At 36.4% G+C, this 16,169-nt stretch overlaps 1 protein-coding gene across 1 annotated transcript in view; it reads right to left on the bottom strand.

Moving 5' to 3' along the window:
• The window catches only part of ZC3H13 (zinc finger CCCH-type containing 13), a 95,979-nt gene that overhangs the window by 26,388 nt on the left and 53,422 nt on the right, over window positions 1-16,169 (bottom strand). The window contains exons 9-10 of the mRNA XM_021714487.1: window positions 12,578-12,888; window positions 3,489-3,953 (exon numbers count right to left, since the gene is read on the bottom strand). Coding sequence (XP_021570162.1) covers window positions 3,489-3,953; window positions 12,578-12,888 — 776 coding nt within the window. The remainder of the gene's footprint in view (window positions 1-3,488; window positions 3,954-12,577; window positions 12,889-16,169) is intronic.

Raw genomic sequence — 16,169 nt, forward strand, 5'->3', positions numbered from 1 at the left:
TTGTAAAGATGATCAAACTACAAGAAGAAATAAACAAACCCATAAATTCCACAATGACAGTGGAAGATTTAACTTGCCTCCCTGTAATGATAGAACAAGCAGACTAAAAACTTAGATGTAGTTTTGGAAGTGCAGTTAATAAACTTGATTTTAGAGACTTAACCCTTGGCATCAAACCATTAAAAGTACAACTCTCTTGAAAGCATATGCAGAACACTTATAAAAATAGACTACTGAGCCACAAAACAAGATTAAACAAATATACCTACCAAAGAACTGACTTTGAACAAAGAATTCTCTGACAATTAATTGGGGAGAGGAGACTTACTTAAAAAAAAGCATGACTGGAACTCTAAAAATCCTCTTTCTATTTAACTTATGGGTCAAAGAAGAAGTCATTTTTAAAATTTATGAAGTACTCAGAAAGGGTACTAATATAAATACTACATAAGTCACAAAGAAGTAAAAGTTAATGAAATGGAACAAAAGCAATATAAATGAATACCATTATAGTCAAAGATTTGTTCTTTGAAAAGACTCAAAATAGAAAAAACTCTGACAAGATCGATAAAGGGGAAAATAAATAAGATATAACAGATATTTTTAAAAAGAAATTTAGGAACATCTTTTTAAACAAAAATTTGATAAATTTCCTCAAAAAAATATTGCTAGAACTGCTTCAAGAAGAAACAGAAAACCTACAGAAAGCTGTACCTATTACAAAAACTCATTTGGTAGTAAAAACTCTTAACCATCAGGCAAATGTAATAAAACTTTCAAAGAACAGATAAGCAATTGTATTTGAATTATTCCAGAGAACAGGAAAAAAAAAACAATAACACATTCTATATGGATAGTATAATTTTGATTCCCAGACCAAAGAAAGACAATATAAAAACATGAAAACTATGCTGTGGCATGCTAGAACTGTTCATACTGGTTTGCAAGAGCCAACTATGCATCTTGTCCCAAATCTACATCCAGTGACATGTCAGTAGCTCCAAATCTGCCATAGTAGGAGACATTTATATCACAGAAATTGACAAAAGCTAAAAATTTGGATGTTTTTCCTGAATAGTCCATTGTTAAACATTTACCACTGTACCAACTATTATATGCCAATCTCAATGAAAAACATAAAGGCTTAATGCAAGATTAAATTTTAATAACTCTGTTCTAGAATCTTAAAAAATTACAAAATTATATTTATCTCAGGGATAGTGCTTTTTCTTAAAAAGGATAGTTCTAAATTTAAAAACTATATTAACATATGTAACAAGGCAATAGAAACAAACTATATGATCTTCTCAAGACAGAGAAAAAAAGTAGTGATAAAAACAGCTAACTAAATTGAGAATATTAGGAGATTCTTTTAACACAAAAAAAAATCTGCAAAAAAAATCTACAAATACCACGCTTAATAGTGAATTGCTAGTAACAATTCTTTAAAATCTGAAACAAAGCAAAGGGGTCCTTTCTACTTACAGTCAACATTGCATTGATGAAGAAGCTAAGCAGGTTATCAATGAAAAATAATAATCAGAAAAGAAGAGCCAAATCAGTCTGTTTCCAGACATATTTGTTAAGAGAATCTAATTAGATCTACCAAGAAAAAATAGCAACATCATTTAAATGTAAGGTTAATATACAAATACCAATTACCAGTTCCATGTATCAGCAAACGTTAGAAAATGTAATTTTTAAGAGCTATCGGTTACTGACACATGCCCACAATTATTCACTAAAGCACAGTCTGAAAGATAAAAAGACTGAAAAACCTAAACATTCATCAATGCAGGACTTGTTAACTTATGGTATATACTATGATAGATAATATGTGCTAAAAGAAGTAACAGTTTACCACACTGAAAGGTATGGAATAATCTCCAAGATATCTTTATTAAGTAAAAACAGTAAGATATAGAACAGTATATAGTTTTTTCTTTCTTTCTTTCTTTTTTTTTTTTTTTAAGAGTCAGGGTCTTACTCTGTTGCTAAGGCTGGAGTGCAGCGGTATGATCACAGCTCACTGCAGCCTCAAATGCCTAACCTCAAGCGGTCGTCTCATCTCAGTCTTCCGAATAGTTGGGACTACTGGAACACCACTAAACCCACCTAATTTTTAGGTTTTTTTTTTTTTTTTTTTTTGTAGAAACAGGGTCTTAAGAGCTTTCCCAGACTGGTTTCAAACTCTTGGCCTTAAGTGAGCCTCCTGTCTCAGCCTTCCAAAATGTTGGTATTATAAGCATGAATCACTGTGCTTGGCCAGTCTTTTCTTTTTAATAAAAATGTTTTTTAAAAATTATTTTTGTAAAGCCAGAGGGGAAAACAAATGGACACACACACACACACACACACACACACACACACAAGTATATATATACATATATGCATTTTTGCTCATGTAAAATGTTTTTGGGAAGAATACATACAAAGCTGGCAAAAGAGCAGTCGGGGTAGAAGAGGGGCTTTTCACTATATAGCCTCTTACACTTTTGAAACTTTGAACCATGTAAATGCTCAATTGAAAAAATTTTTAACTTAAAAATGCTAAAGTACCATTTACAATGGCAACAAAAATGGAGGGTACCCAAGAATAAAATATGTATAAAACTTAATGGAAAAAATTATAAATCAATAAAGTCAATGGATTAAAAATTAAAATTCAACAGTTTTTTTCATGAAATTAAAAACTGTTTTCTAAAATTTATATGAAAAAGTAGAGGGTCAAGAAAAACAAAGACAACTTCAAAGCAGTTGAAGGACCTTCAACACATAAATGTGAAGCTATAATATTGACCAGGGATCGATCAACAGTCCAATAGAAAGAGTAAGAGTGATCAGAATACTGCAGCGGTGTTTGCGGGGAGGGGAAAAAAGGCATGGAGGAAAAGGGAGGTCAAAGCTAATCAAGTTCCAGCCGTTTGGAGATAATCCTAAACATATTTAAGTCATTTGGGTGATGACAAATGCTTTTAATGGGAAGAAAAGGAAAATATCTCAAGATACTGATATGTGACCAAATGAGAAGGTTTGAAGCAAGTACTAACAGTAAAGATAACACTAATCAGTCATTTCTGATATCAACAATTTTGAAAATATACTATTTTAATTCTATTTTACTTTAATAATCATTTTATCCTATGTATACCTATTTATTAGAAATTACTTCCTTGTGATTTTTTTTTTTTTTTTTTTTTTTGCCTGATAGCAATTTTCTTAGTGCTCCACATTAATCAAGATGGTAGGCATCACTGAACACAATTCAACCAGAAAGTCTGTCAGGCTCCATTTATCTCTTGCCACTTTAGTATTTCTCATGAGGAATATAAAGTATAGCAAAGTTCACAAATTCAATTAATTGAAGATTACTTTGATAAAATGATAATAATGAAATAAGAAATAACATACAAAAGAAATTCTAGAACACTTAATACTTGCTATATAAGCATGTAAAATACAGTTCACTGAAAAGTCAAAAACCTTACCCTTTTCAGGTAACTCAGGACCTCTCCCTCTACTTCTGCCCATTCGGTCATTTCTCATTTCACCTCGCGACTCATTTCTGGAATCATTCCTTATTTCAGTACGAGAACTTTCTTCTCGCAAATGGTTTCGGCCATAACTCCGAGACTCTTCTGGATATGTATCCTCCTTTCGATGAGCATCTCGACCTTCACGATCCCTGTAGTCATGGGCATCACGAGTGGACCGAGAATCTCGGGGATCACGGCTCTCTTTGGTGTCTCTACTATACTCCCTCATCTCCCTGGAGTCCCGAATGTCTCTGGAGTCTCTCAGTTCCCTTCGGTCTCTAGTATCTCTAGTATCTCTCCGATCCCGACCCTCCCGGGGTTCTCTGTCATCTCTGTGGTCCCTAGATGAACTTGGATCCTGATCATATTCTCGTTCTTCTCTTGTGTCCTTTTCTCTGTCCCGTTTGCCTCTAGTCTCTGCAAGGCAATTTTGAAAATCAACTGTAATTCCTTTTACAAAGTTTCAGGAATCTAGACGATATACTTAATACAGAACTTTAAAAATTTTTATTACACTGGCAATTCATGTTCTTTACAAAAAAAGAAAAAAGGAGAAAACAAGTAAATAAGAAAATTAAAACCATTTGTAAGCTAAAACCCCAAAGAAAATTTTATTAACAGTTGGTAACTATGTTCTTGATCAGGTAAACTTTGAACATGTACTTTTCCACTGACCCAACTTACCCATACTTATAGATCCTAAACAACTGAAACAAGTTGACTTCATATCACTGATGGCTTACTTTTTAGAAACCAATGTTAGATACAGAGACACCACAGTCAGTAACTTTAATCACTTCAACCAAGTATTAGGCTAGGCTAGATTAGACCATATGTGAACACTCAAATGAACTTAAGCACTTGAGAGTAGCCTACAGTTAGTAACCTGGCTGGTTAAGAGACACTGTTATTCATTCTCGTTTCCTCAGCGGTTTAATGATATCATACTCAAGTGTGCAACAGACATTAAAGCTTTCTCAACTTAAAGCATTTTTAAATGGGCATGGTGGTGGTACACAGGTACAGTCCCAGCTACTTGGGAGGCTAAGACAGGAGGATTGCTTGCACCCAGAAGTTTGAGTTCAGCCTGGGTTACATAATGAGATCTCGTCTCTTAAAATATAAAAGCTTTTTTGCCTTCTGGGCAAGATGGCGACGGAAAAGTTCAGACTGTGAGAGTCTGCAAAGTGGGTGTGTGTCAGTGGTAAGTAAAAGTTCGTCCGAGGGGAAACTAGGGTTCATGCACGCGGGCTCCCCTCTGGAGGTGACTGCAACCCACCACCGCCCTGAGATTGGAGACCCAGGTGTGTAGGAATGTCTGCTGTTCTTAGGGTTCTCTTGAGAGGAGGCAGCAGAGAACAGCTGCCCCTCACTACCTGGCACCCAGCCCACACCATCACCTGCAGCAGCAGACCAGGCACAAGCAGGAGGAATGGTGAAGAAGGCAGGTCGTGGAAATCTGGAATAAAGTTCCAATGCCGGTGATGAGATGCCGACAGGCACCATCTTCTTAGTCCGGGAGGAGCAGAGACCTGCATTGCCCTGCCCAGCTCCACTAGCCTCCATCTTGGGACGCAGAGGCTGATGCCCCACCCACATGCTGGAACAGGCACAGACAAGTCAGATCAGATCCATACTCCTCCTGCTGTAGTCCCTGGGGCATCTGACCCATGCTGAGAACAACCCTATCAGCCTGCACTGAGAGAGGAAGGAAGGGGCTGGGGCCCAGAGCTGCTCCCTAAGGCCAAGGCGGCAGCCTAAAGGAACATGGAGTTATAGAAACGGTCAAAGAGCCAGTTTTTTTTCTTCTCTTTCTGTTTTTGTTTACATTTTTGTACTTGCTTTGTTTCTGTTATGTATTTTTTTTTTTAAGATTTTCTGTTTGTGTATGGGTATTTTGAGGGAGAGTACACCAACAGGGGGGTTTTCGTTTGTTTGTATGTTTTTGTCTTTTTTGTTTTTTCTGTCTTTGTTTCTGTTTATTCATTAATTGGTATTACACCTGTCTGCTTTCTCCTCTCTTCCTCTTCTCTCTCCACCTTCCATTCATCTTCCTCCTTCCTTTTTCCATTCGTTTCCCTTTTCTTATCTCATTTTGTCTGTCATGGTAAACAGACATCCTCACTGCATGGACAAATTGTACGGTAGTGGGAAGTGGATTCCAGGGGGCCCACACACCTGTCAGAGGATAATGGGATCTGCAGAAAGCTTCTGAGTCACAGCTCCCCCTGTAGTTAAATCTCAAAACTGCAAAAACCACAGGTCCCCACCCCCAGTCCAACTTCAGAATTGAATAAAACCAGAGGATCTACATAAGGAAGACTAGGAGATTAAGCAAACAGAAATAAAAGCTATCCTCCCATCACAGAACAATGAAATTTTATAAAGAGGAAAAAAATGGGGGAGGAAAACCTTCACAAATGAAAAATATGAGTCTCACACAGACCCCTCGGAGGTTAGCCACTGAGAATACAGACTTTGGAACACAAACAAGGAAGAGTCCCTAAAATGAATGGTCTCAAATCACAAATCCAGATATCAAGATATTAATAAAGAGAAGAAATAGAAATGAGGAGAGACAAGAATGAAGGAGTTCATAACCGAGATAACAGCAATAAAGAATAGAGTGAATGAAATAAACAACAAACTGATAAGCATGGAAGGCAGAATTAACCAAGCAGAATAAAGAATTTCAGAGCTGAGAACCAAAATATGGAACAAGCCCAAACTGTTAAAAACACAGAAAAGAAACTTATTTCCAAGAGATGAGTGATTATTTCAAGAGGCTGGCCCTAAGATTAATTGGAATCTCTGAGACAGATGGAGAAACAGAGATCACCCTGGAACAAACATTTCATGAAATTTTCCAAGAAAACTTCCCTCATCAATGACATAACCATGCAAACATAAGAGATTCAGAGAACCCTTGCAAGACAACAAATGAGAAGACCAACTCCCAGACACATAGTAATTTGCCTACATAAAGTAGGTATAAAAGAAAAAATCTTAAAGGCAGCAAGAGAGAAAGGTCAGACTACCTATCAGGGAAGACCAATTAGAAAAGCACCAGACTTATCTATAGAAACACTTCAGGCTAGGAGAGCTTCAAGCCCAATCTTTAAAGTTCTCAAAGATAAACAATTTCAACCAAGAATTACCTACCCAGCTAAGTAAGCTAAGTTTTATCAGTGATGGAGAATTAAAATCCTTCCCTGACATTCAATCCCTAAGAGTTTATGCTGCCTCCAGACCAGCTCTACAAGGATCATTTAAGAGAGTATTAAACACAAAAGAAAGGAAAAAAAAAGAACAACGCCCTTACCAAGAATGCAGGAAAAAGACAAAAAAAGAAAACACACATGAATCAACCCAAAATCAAGAGAAAGACAACAAACAAATAAACAAACAACAGCAACAACAGCAAACTCTATGGGAACTTCATGACAGGGATAAATTCTCACATCTCAATAATAAGCCTGAATTTGTGAATGGACTAAATACACCACTGAAAAGACATAGAATGGCAAATTGGATAAAATATCATGAGGCAACAATATATTGTCTCCAAGAGACTCATCTCACTAGAAAAGATACTCACAGACTCAAAGAGGATGGGAAACAAAATTTCAGGTAAATGGAACACAAAAGAAAGCAGGAGTTGCGATTTCAGTATCAGACAAAATCCCCATGAAGCTATCAAAAATTAAAAAAGATAGTGAAGGTCACTACATAATGATAAAGGGTTCAATCCATCAACAAGAAATATCCATCCTAAACATATATATGCACCCAACATCGGAGTACCAACTTTCATAAAGCAGCTAGTAGGTAAACTAAAAAAAGATGCTGACATTATCACTATCATAGCCAAGGACTTAAAAATCCCACTAACAACCCCAGATAGATCATCAAGACAAAAAGACAACAAGGAGATCCAGACCAGTAATGTAACGCTTAACCAAATGGACTTAACTTATACCCACAGAACACTCCACCCAACACAGAATGTACATCCTACTCATTACCACGTAGACCTTATTCTAAGATTGACCACATCCTCGGCCGTAAATCAAACATAAACAAATTCCATAAGATTGAAATTCTGCCATGTACCTTCTCAGACCACAGTGGAATAAAAATAAATAACAACAGCAAAGTTCCCCCAAAGCCCACAAATACATGAACACTGAACAGCATGATGCTAAACAACTCCTGGGTCAACACAGAAATCAAAACAGAGATTAAAAGATACCTGGAAACAAAAGAAAATGAAGAAACACCTTACCAAAATACTGAGATGCCAAGAAAGCAGTCCTAAGAAGGGAATTCATATTTCTGTGAACACACATGAAGAAAATGGAAAGATCACAAGTTAACAGCCTAAAAAATCACCTAAGGAAGCTGGAAAAGCAAGACCACAAAAACCCTAACTTCAGGAGAAGAACCCAGATCACCAAAATAAAAGCCCAAATGGGACAAAGAAGACAAAAATGTAAAAAAAAAGAAAAAAAGAAAAAATCAATGAAACCAAAAGTTGGTTTTTGGAAGGGATAAACAAAATTGATGGACCCCCTAGTTAGATTAACCAATAAAAAGAGAGAAAAAGCTCGAATAAACACAATGAGAAATGCAAAAGATCAAGTCACAATTGACCCCAAAGAAATACAGAAAATTAACAGAGATAACTAAGTACATCTATATGGAAACAAACTCGAAAACTTAAATGCAGGACTTTCTGACATCACACAACCTCCTGAGGATGAAACAAGAAGAAATAAAGACCCTAAATAGACCAATAACAACCCAGAAAATCAACTATGTCATAAAAACTACCAAAAAAAAAAGCCCTGGACCAGATGACTTTCCAGCAAAATTCTACAAGACACAGGTGGAGTTGATACCAAGCCTATTGAAAGTATTACAGGCAATCAAGAAAACAGAATTCTCCCCAAATCATTTTATAAAGCTAACATCACATTGATAGCCAAATCAGGTAAAGATCCAACAAAGAAAGAGAACTACAGGCCAATATCCTTGATGAACACAGATGTTAAAATTCTCAACAAGATTCTAGCACACCAGATCCAACAACATATCTCAACAATCATCAACCATGACCAAGTAGGCTTCATCCCTGGGATGCAGGGCTGGTTCTATATCCACAAGAGCATAAATGTAATTAAATACATAAATAGATGTGAAGACAGAAACCACTTGATTATATCATCAGATGCAGAAAAAGATTTGATAAAATTCAGCACCCGTTATTGATAAAAACCCACGAGCATCTAGGGTTAGATGAACACACTTCAAAATATTAAGAGCCATCTATGAGAAACCCACAGCCAACATACTGCTAAACAGACAGAAATTGGAACAATTTCCCCTGAAAACCAGAACAAGACAAGGATACCCACTTTCACCCCTCCTGTTCAATGTAGTATTGGAAGTCCTAGCTAGAGAAATCAGACAAGAGAAGCAAATCAGGGGTATCCAAATAGGAAAAGAGGACGTTAAGGTGCCCTCTTTGCAGATGACATGATTCTTTATCTCGAAAACCTAAGAAAATCTGTCAAAAACCTCCTTCCACTGATAAAGGACTTCGGCAAAGCCTCAGGGTATAAAATAAATGTGCAAGTAGTTGCATTCCTATACACCAACAATAAACAAACAGAAACCCAAGTGAAAAGCACAATCAATCGCCACACAAAAAAATGAAATACCTTGGAATCCTCTTATCCAGAGAAGTCAAAGACCTTTATAACAAAAACAACAAAACACTGCTCAAAGAAATCAAAGATAACACAAATGAATGGAAAAATATTCCAGGCTTGTGGATTAGAAAAATCAACACTGATAAAATGTCCATCCTACCCAAGGCAATCTACAGATTTAATGCAATACCCATCAAATTACCAGCAGCATTCTTCTCAGACCTGTAAATGACAATACAGGAATTCATATGAAACATAAACGACCACAAATAGCCAAAACAATCCTCAACAAAAACAAACAAACAAAAAAACAATCAAATACCTAAATGTAAAACCTTAAATTGTAAGAACCTTAGAAAATACAGGAAACGCCGGCTCGGTGGCTCAGCCTGTAATCCTGCGCCTTGGGAGGCTGAGGTGAGTGGATTGCCTGAGCCCGTGGGTTCGAGACCCGCCTGGGCAGGTGAGACCTCATCTCTACAATAAAATCAAAAAATTAGCCGGGCGTGGTAGCGCGCGCCTGTAATTCTGGCTACTCGGAAGGCTGAAGCGGAAGGATCGCCGGAGCCCAGCAGGTCGAGGCTGCAGTGGCCGGGAGTGGCCACTGCACTCCAGTCTGGGCGACAGAGTGAGACTCCAATTCAAATAAAAAAAAAAAAAGAAAATGCAGGAAACACCCTAATGGAAATTGGAACTGGCAACCAATTCCTGATCAAAACCCCAAGTGCCCATGCCATAAGAGATAAGATAGATAAGTGGGACCTCATCAAACTGACAGGCTTCTGCAAAGCCAAAGAAACCATCAAGAGAGTGGGGAGACAGCCCACAGGCTGGGAAAAAATATTTGCCAACTGTATATCTGCCAAAGGCCTAACATCTAGGATCTACAAGGAACTCAAACATGCCGAAAAGAAAAAAACAAACAGCCCCATTACAAAGTGGGCAAAAGATATAAACAGACACATCTCAGAAGAAGACACACTAGCAGTCATCCGATACATGAAAAAATGCTCAGCCTCACTAGTCATCAAAGAAATGCAAATTAAAACCACACTGAGATGCCACCAGACTCCAGTCAAGAAGGTCATCATCAGTAATTCAGAAAACAACAGATGTTGGAGAGGATGTGGCAAAAAGGGAACACTTCTACACTGTTGGTGGGGGTGTAAACTAGTACAACCTCTGTGGATAAAGTGTGGTGATTCCTAAAAGACCTAAAAATCGACCTCCCATATAACCCCGCAAATCCCTACTGGGAATATACCCAGAGGAACTCAAATCACTCTTTGAAAGATACCTGCACACGCATGTTTATTGAAGCATTATTTACAATAGCAAAAACATGGAACCAACCATGCTGCTCATCGAAAGAGGACTGGATTAAAAAAAATGTGGTACACATACACGATGGAATAATATGCAGTCAAAAGAAGGCCAAAATTATGAACTTTACAACAACTTGGATGGACTTAGAGGCTATAATACTGAGTGATCTATCACAGAAACAAAGAACTGAGTATCACATGTTCTCACTCATAAGCAGACCTTGAACAACTATTGTAATATGAAAGGGATTGGCAGTAGTGGGAAGGGAAACTGCCAGGGGTGAGCAGGGGTAGGACTGGCAGTAATGCGAAACTACCAGGGAAAGGGGAGGCACACCTCATCAACAAGGGTACCTGCACAATGTACATTTGTATACTAGACCCTGAAGTGTACCCCACATATTTAAAGTAAAAAATTTAAAATAAAAAAAAGTATTTTCTAACTTATCATAGAAAAATAAATAATCTCATTTTTTAAAAGCTGGAATGAACCACTTTGATTATCTAAGCCAACCCTGTCATTTTATATATAAATAGAGGCCCAAAGCTTAGGTGGCTTAGTTAACTCCAAGTCTCTTGGGAATTTACGAAGATAACAAACTACTCTTTAGATATGCCTACAAAAGGTTTAAATGGGTTATAACACAAATCTGATATAAAGCTAAAGAACTAACATGAGAACCTCAAATAATAAACCTTGTTCTTTTTATCAGATTCCCCTGCAAATCACTCTTACACTTAGAATTTCCCCAATCTGAGGCTGTTTTAGCAACTATAGCAGCCTTATGCCCAAAACACCATAAATTTACCTCATTTTCTCTTTGTCCCCAGTGGCTAGGCCCATAGACTTTTTCTTTTTTTTTTTTTTTTTCTTTTTTTTGAGTTGGAGTCTCACTCCATCACCCAGGCTGGAGTGCAGTGGCACACTCACGGCTACCCCAGCGTTGACCTGCTGGGCTCTGGCGATCCTTCTGTCTCGGTCTTCCAAGTAGCCGGAACTATGGGCGGGTGCTACTACGCCCAGCTAGTTTTTGATATACTGTAGAGACAAGGTCTCATCAAGTTGTTTCACAAATACTGTCGAGCCTGGTTCCAAAAGCATATATACAAAAAAACAATTCCATAAAATAGGTGCTTTCTCTACTCCCTACATATGCATACACCATTTTCTCAAATAAAATAACTTAATTATTGCTTGCAATGTTGATAGGAAGAGTAATTATAAGTTCAACATGTTTCACAGGAGACTGCTGCAATATACTCACAGAGAGGTGTTCAAAATGCACATTAAACAGAAATGTTGTTGCAAGTAAGCAAGTATTTCCTGAGTACTCACTATGTTAAAAACTAACTTAGAAGAAGTTAGGAAAAAACTTGTCAGGTAAAATCAACAAGCACAAGAAGCTTAGACAAACAGTACCAAAGGAGGTAAGAGCAATTAGGCTTTATTGCCAGGTAACAATAGCATCTTAGCTTGAACAGGGAGTAGTAAATTCAAAGTTAACTTAATTCTAGGTATCTGAAGTGGAAAATTAAAATTTGCTTACTTTATTGAGTAAGACCTAGAAATCTGACTTTCTGAAAGTTTCCACCAGCCTTCACCCCTTCATTAAAATACTTCTGATGCTTTTAACTATGCTCCCTAATTTGTTGCTTTTCTTCCCTTCAGCTTCTTGTTTTTTACAAAGGCATTAACTAAACATTGAAAGGGATGCTCTAAGAATCAAATGGCCAATAACTTCTAGAACTTGAGTGTACTGTACTCAAACAATTAAAGAAAGCACCAATTGAGCATACCTGTAAACATCCACTTGTGTTTACTTAATAGCTTACATTCCTGTGTTGTTTTTCCTATTGCCTTCAAGAGTTCTAGTCTGTGTTACAGAAGACTTAATATAGCCCCGGCATCCTCCATCTCTTATTATAACAATTTTTAATTTAAAAAATCTAATCAAATCTAAGAACTCTTAAAAAAAAATTCGAGCTAAAGTACAGTGCATACCTTCTCTCCTTTCATGACGCCGATCATGAGACTGTGAAGTTCGTTCATGTTCATGTCTCCCTTTCTCTCGCATTGGAGAGCGATGCCTTGGAGGACTTTGCTTTCTCTGAGGAGAAGACAAAGAATGGGAAGGATAAGGAGAAGCAGAGCGGCGTAAAGGTGGAGTTAGTGTCCGCTGATAAGATGGTGAAGGAGTTCTTTTTCGTCGAGGGGAAGGAGAATGTCTTTGAATAGACGATCCAGATTGTGAGGAAGATGAGTGATGTCTAGAAGATATAGGAGAATGATGCTGTCCTGCTGGGGAAGTAGACCTACAAGGGAAAACGGTAACAATAAAAAATGTGTTCGAGAACTTCATTTCCAGCAGAAGGAAAATCTTAACAACAAAAACTGAGTGTAAAAGTTAAAGCTAAAAGTGTAGATAATAATTCCAGGATACATTTTAATTAATAATGCTGCAAAATTACAAATAAGTTGCTTTTAAAAGATGTGACACGTTTTTTTTTAAGTCAACTGGAAACAACAGCTCTAGAAGAGATATGCAGTGTCTTTCTTCTAAGCTCTGGTGCCAAGATACACTGCCTATTCCAGCCCTTTTCATTCAGAAACATCTTGAAAGTCACCTATAAGCAACCTGACTGCAATTTTTACAAAATCAAATAGTGAAAAATGAATCAATTCATATTAAATAGCATAGCGCTGGAAACAATTATTTTATTATAATAATATTTGGCTTATAATGGAATTTTGGACATTGAGGAACTTATTTATGACAAAAAAATCAAAATGTTGTATATTTTTCTAACATGTGGTAACATGTGAACAGTCACCAACATTCATTGCAGGTTCATTGATGTATGTTGTGCAATAGTAATTTGTTTGACTTTTTCCACCTGGTGTTTTTCTATTCAAGCAGACAATGCAGTCTCATTTTCTTCCTCCTATGTTAATAATATGTAATTTATTGTTAAGTCTGTGCACCACTGTGAAAGCATGTCACATCTTCTCTTTCTGCCTAACTCCAGCTGATTTTTTTAAACATGTATCTTGGGCAACCCTTTTGAATCCCTTCCCACTGTGGGGCTTTTCTGTCCTCTCAATAAATCCTGCTTTCTAAACCAAACCAAACAAAACAAAACATATATCTCAGAGTATATTCCATCTCTTTATTTGCTTTTTTATGCAGTTTGAATGGAAAACTTCAGGAAAACATATTTTTGAAAATTTTGGGATGGGATCTAAGTCTGTCCTGTATAATCACCAGCAATCCGTTATGTCCCCTGAGGCAACATCCAAGTGGTTTGCTAGATTTATGATGTCCCCTCAGGGGGGACACTCGGGTACAAATAATTAAGCAACAACCTCCCATCTGCCTAGACCATCTACCCTAACTTAAAGAACGGATTCACCCTGATAATCTCTGACAGTGTAGACAAATACTTGAGGGGGTCAGCTCACAAACAGTTATAGAAAAAACATACTAACATATTACTGAGATCTAGATAGAAAGTGGCTGTGAGAATTCCTTTAAATTCAAGGCTGTGGGAAAAGGGGAGCTAGCATCAGCTAGGGCAAATAAAAAGCCTGTGCTGCCTGGGTTGACAGTAAAAGAATCCTAGGGTTAAGGAAAGGACAGCAAAGTATATGCAGTCTTTAACTTAAATAATCTGCCTTCACTTGTGGACAGCACAAACTGAGATTTAGTTCATAACTCTTAATTTAACTAAAGCCTCCTCTATTCTTCAAATCATCAATAACTTATGACCTCCTGAAGTACATCTGAATAACTCCTAGAGTCTGTTATGCCTGGGCTGTGTCCACACTGAATACATATTGTGTGTGTGTGTGTGTGCGCGCGCGCAAGTAAGTATCATATTTCTCAAAGCAATCATTTCAAGGAGTGGAAGCTTATTCAGAAAAATTCTGATGCTCTCAAAGTATTTTTTGAATTACCTTCAGTGTTTAAGATAAATATGATTTCAGAGTTGTGATAGTGGTAAAAATCACTATTAATTCTAAACCAGGGTTTCGCAACCTTGAAACGACTGATATTTAGTACTGAATAACTCTTTGAGTGGGAAAAGATGTTTCCTCTACATTATAGGATGTTCAGCAGCATCCCTGGCCTCTACCTACTAAATGCCAGTAGCATCCCTCCCACCCTGAGCTGTGACAATAAAAAATTACTCCAGATATTGCCAATTGTCCCCTGGGAGGTAAAAATCACCACTGGTTGAAAACTACTGTCTTAAACTATGTTGCTTATAAATAATGTCTTAGTAGAAATTTTATCAATAAATAGCTTAAAAACCTATAAACTATGTTATTAAGTCATGAAAGTATTCAATGTTTTAGAAAGAATTTGCATAACAAGAATGTAGGCAAATAAAATATATTTTGGATAACAGTTTACTAAAAAATAAAAGTTAGCTAACTGGAACTCTATATTCAAATAAACATTTAGTTTTCTGTGACTCCATTAAAGTTTTATACTTTTAATAAAAACTGTGATTCCTTTCTCATAATAAAAAACTATAAACTACTATAATTGAATCGACTCTAAATAGAAATCTATTTACATACAGATATGAGTAGAAATGTCCAACGGGTGTTATCCAATTTTGGAAACCCTTTTACAACCAATGACCATGCAAATGCATCCCTACTGAACAGAAAAATCATTGCAAGAGAGTCAGCATCAGTATTGTTTAGTGCTTTTCAATTTCAGTTTTATCAGGTTCTAGTCAATTTGGAAACATCTCAAATAATAAAATAAAGAATGACTCTCCACCAAACTGACATTTTGGTTAGTTTTGATTTTATGTCTACAATACCTTTGAGTGATTAGCCCATAAAACTTAAAAAAAAAAAAAACCAATAAGTTTATGTATACTATCTTTAAAAAAAAAACATGGCTCAATCAGGTTTCTAGTCAAACTTGGTGTACATATCATGGAGAAAAAAATTTCAGTTCAAGATGAGGATACCCAAACTGTCATATTAAGGCCAGAATGTATTGTCAAGCAATGGCTTCAACTTTCTAACCATATTTTCTTCTTACTTATCCTTCACCTATATCTATTCTGCATATTAAAGGGTGTGATGTAATAAAACTGTCTTAAAATCTGATCAAAATTATTAGTACTTTGGCTATAGACCATAATGGAGATAAAGTAAAGTATATTTCCACTTAGAATAGCAGTAACTTTAGATTATTTAGTCTTATGCTCTAGAATTGGCTGGTTTCTTATCTGAGAGAAAAAATAGGTGACATTTGAAATTCAAATAAAGAATAAAGGAAAGTTTATCTAATGATAAGAGGAAATCTGTATCATTAAAAGCACTATGATTTATAGCATATAGGGAATGCTGATCTTTAGCTGAACTGGATTCCAATAAAAAACTTTTAAATGCTGCTAAAATAAGGGCATGATAATATTCAGGGTATATTTTATTTGGGGAAAAAATGTGAAAAGTTAAAAAATTTAAAAAGAAAAACTCATCTTATCCAAGGTGCAAGAAATTTCAACTGCAAACCAGTTATGTTCTATTATTTTACATAGAAAATCTATCCCTATTAAAATAACAAGTC

The sequence above is a fragment of the Carlito syrichta genome, unplaced genomic scaffold, assembly GCF_000164805.1.
Source record: "Carlito syrichta isolate Samal-C Ts95f unplaced genomic scaffold, Tarsius_syrichta-2.0.1 Scaffold305658, whole genome shotgun sequence".
Classification (NCBI taxonomy): domain Eukaryota; kingdom Metazoa; phylum Chordata; class Mammalia; order Primates; family Tarsiidae; genus Carlito; species Carlito syrichta.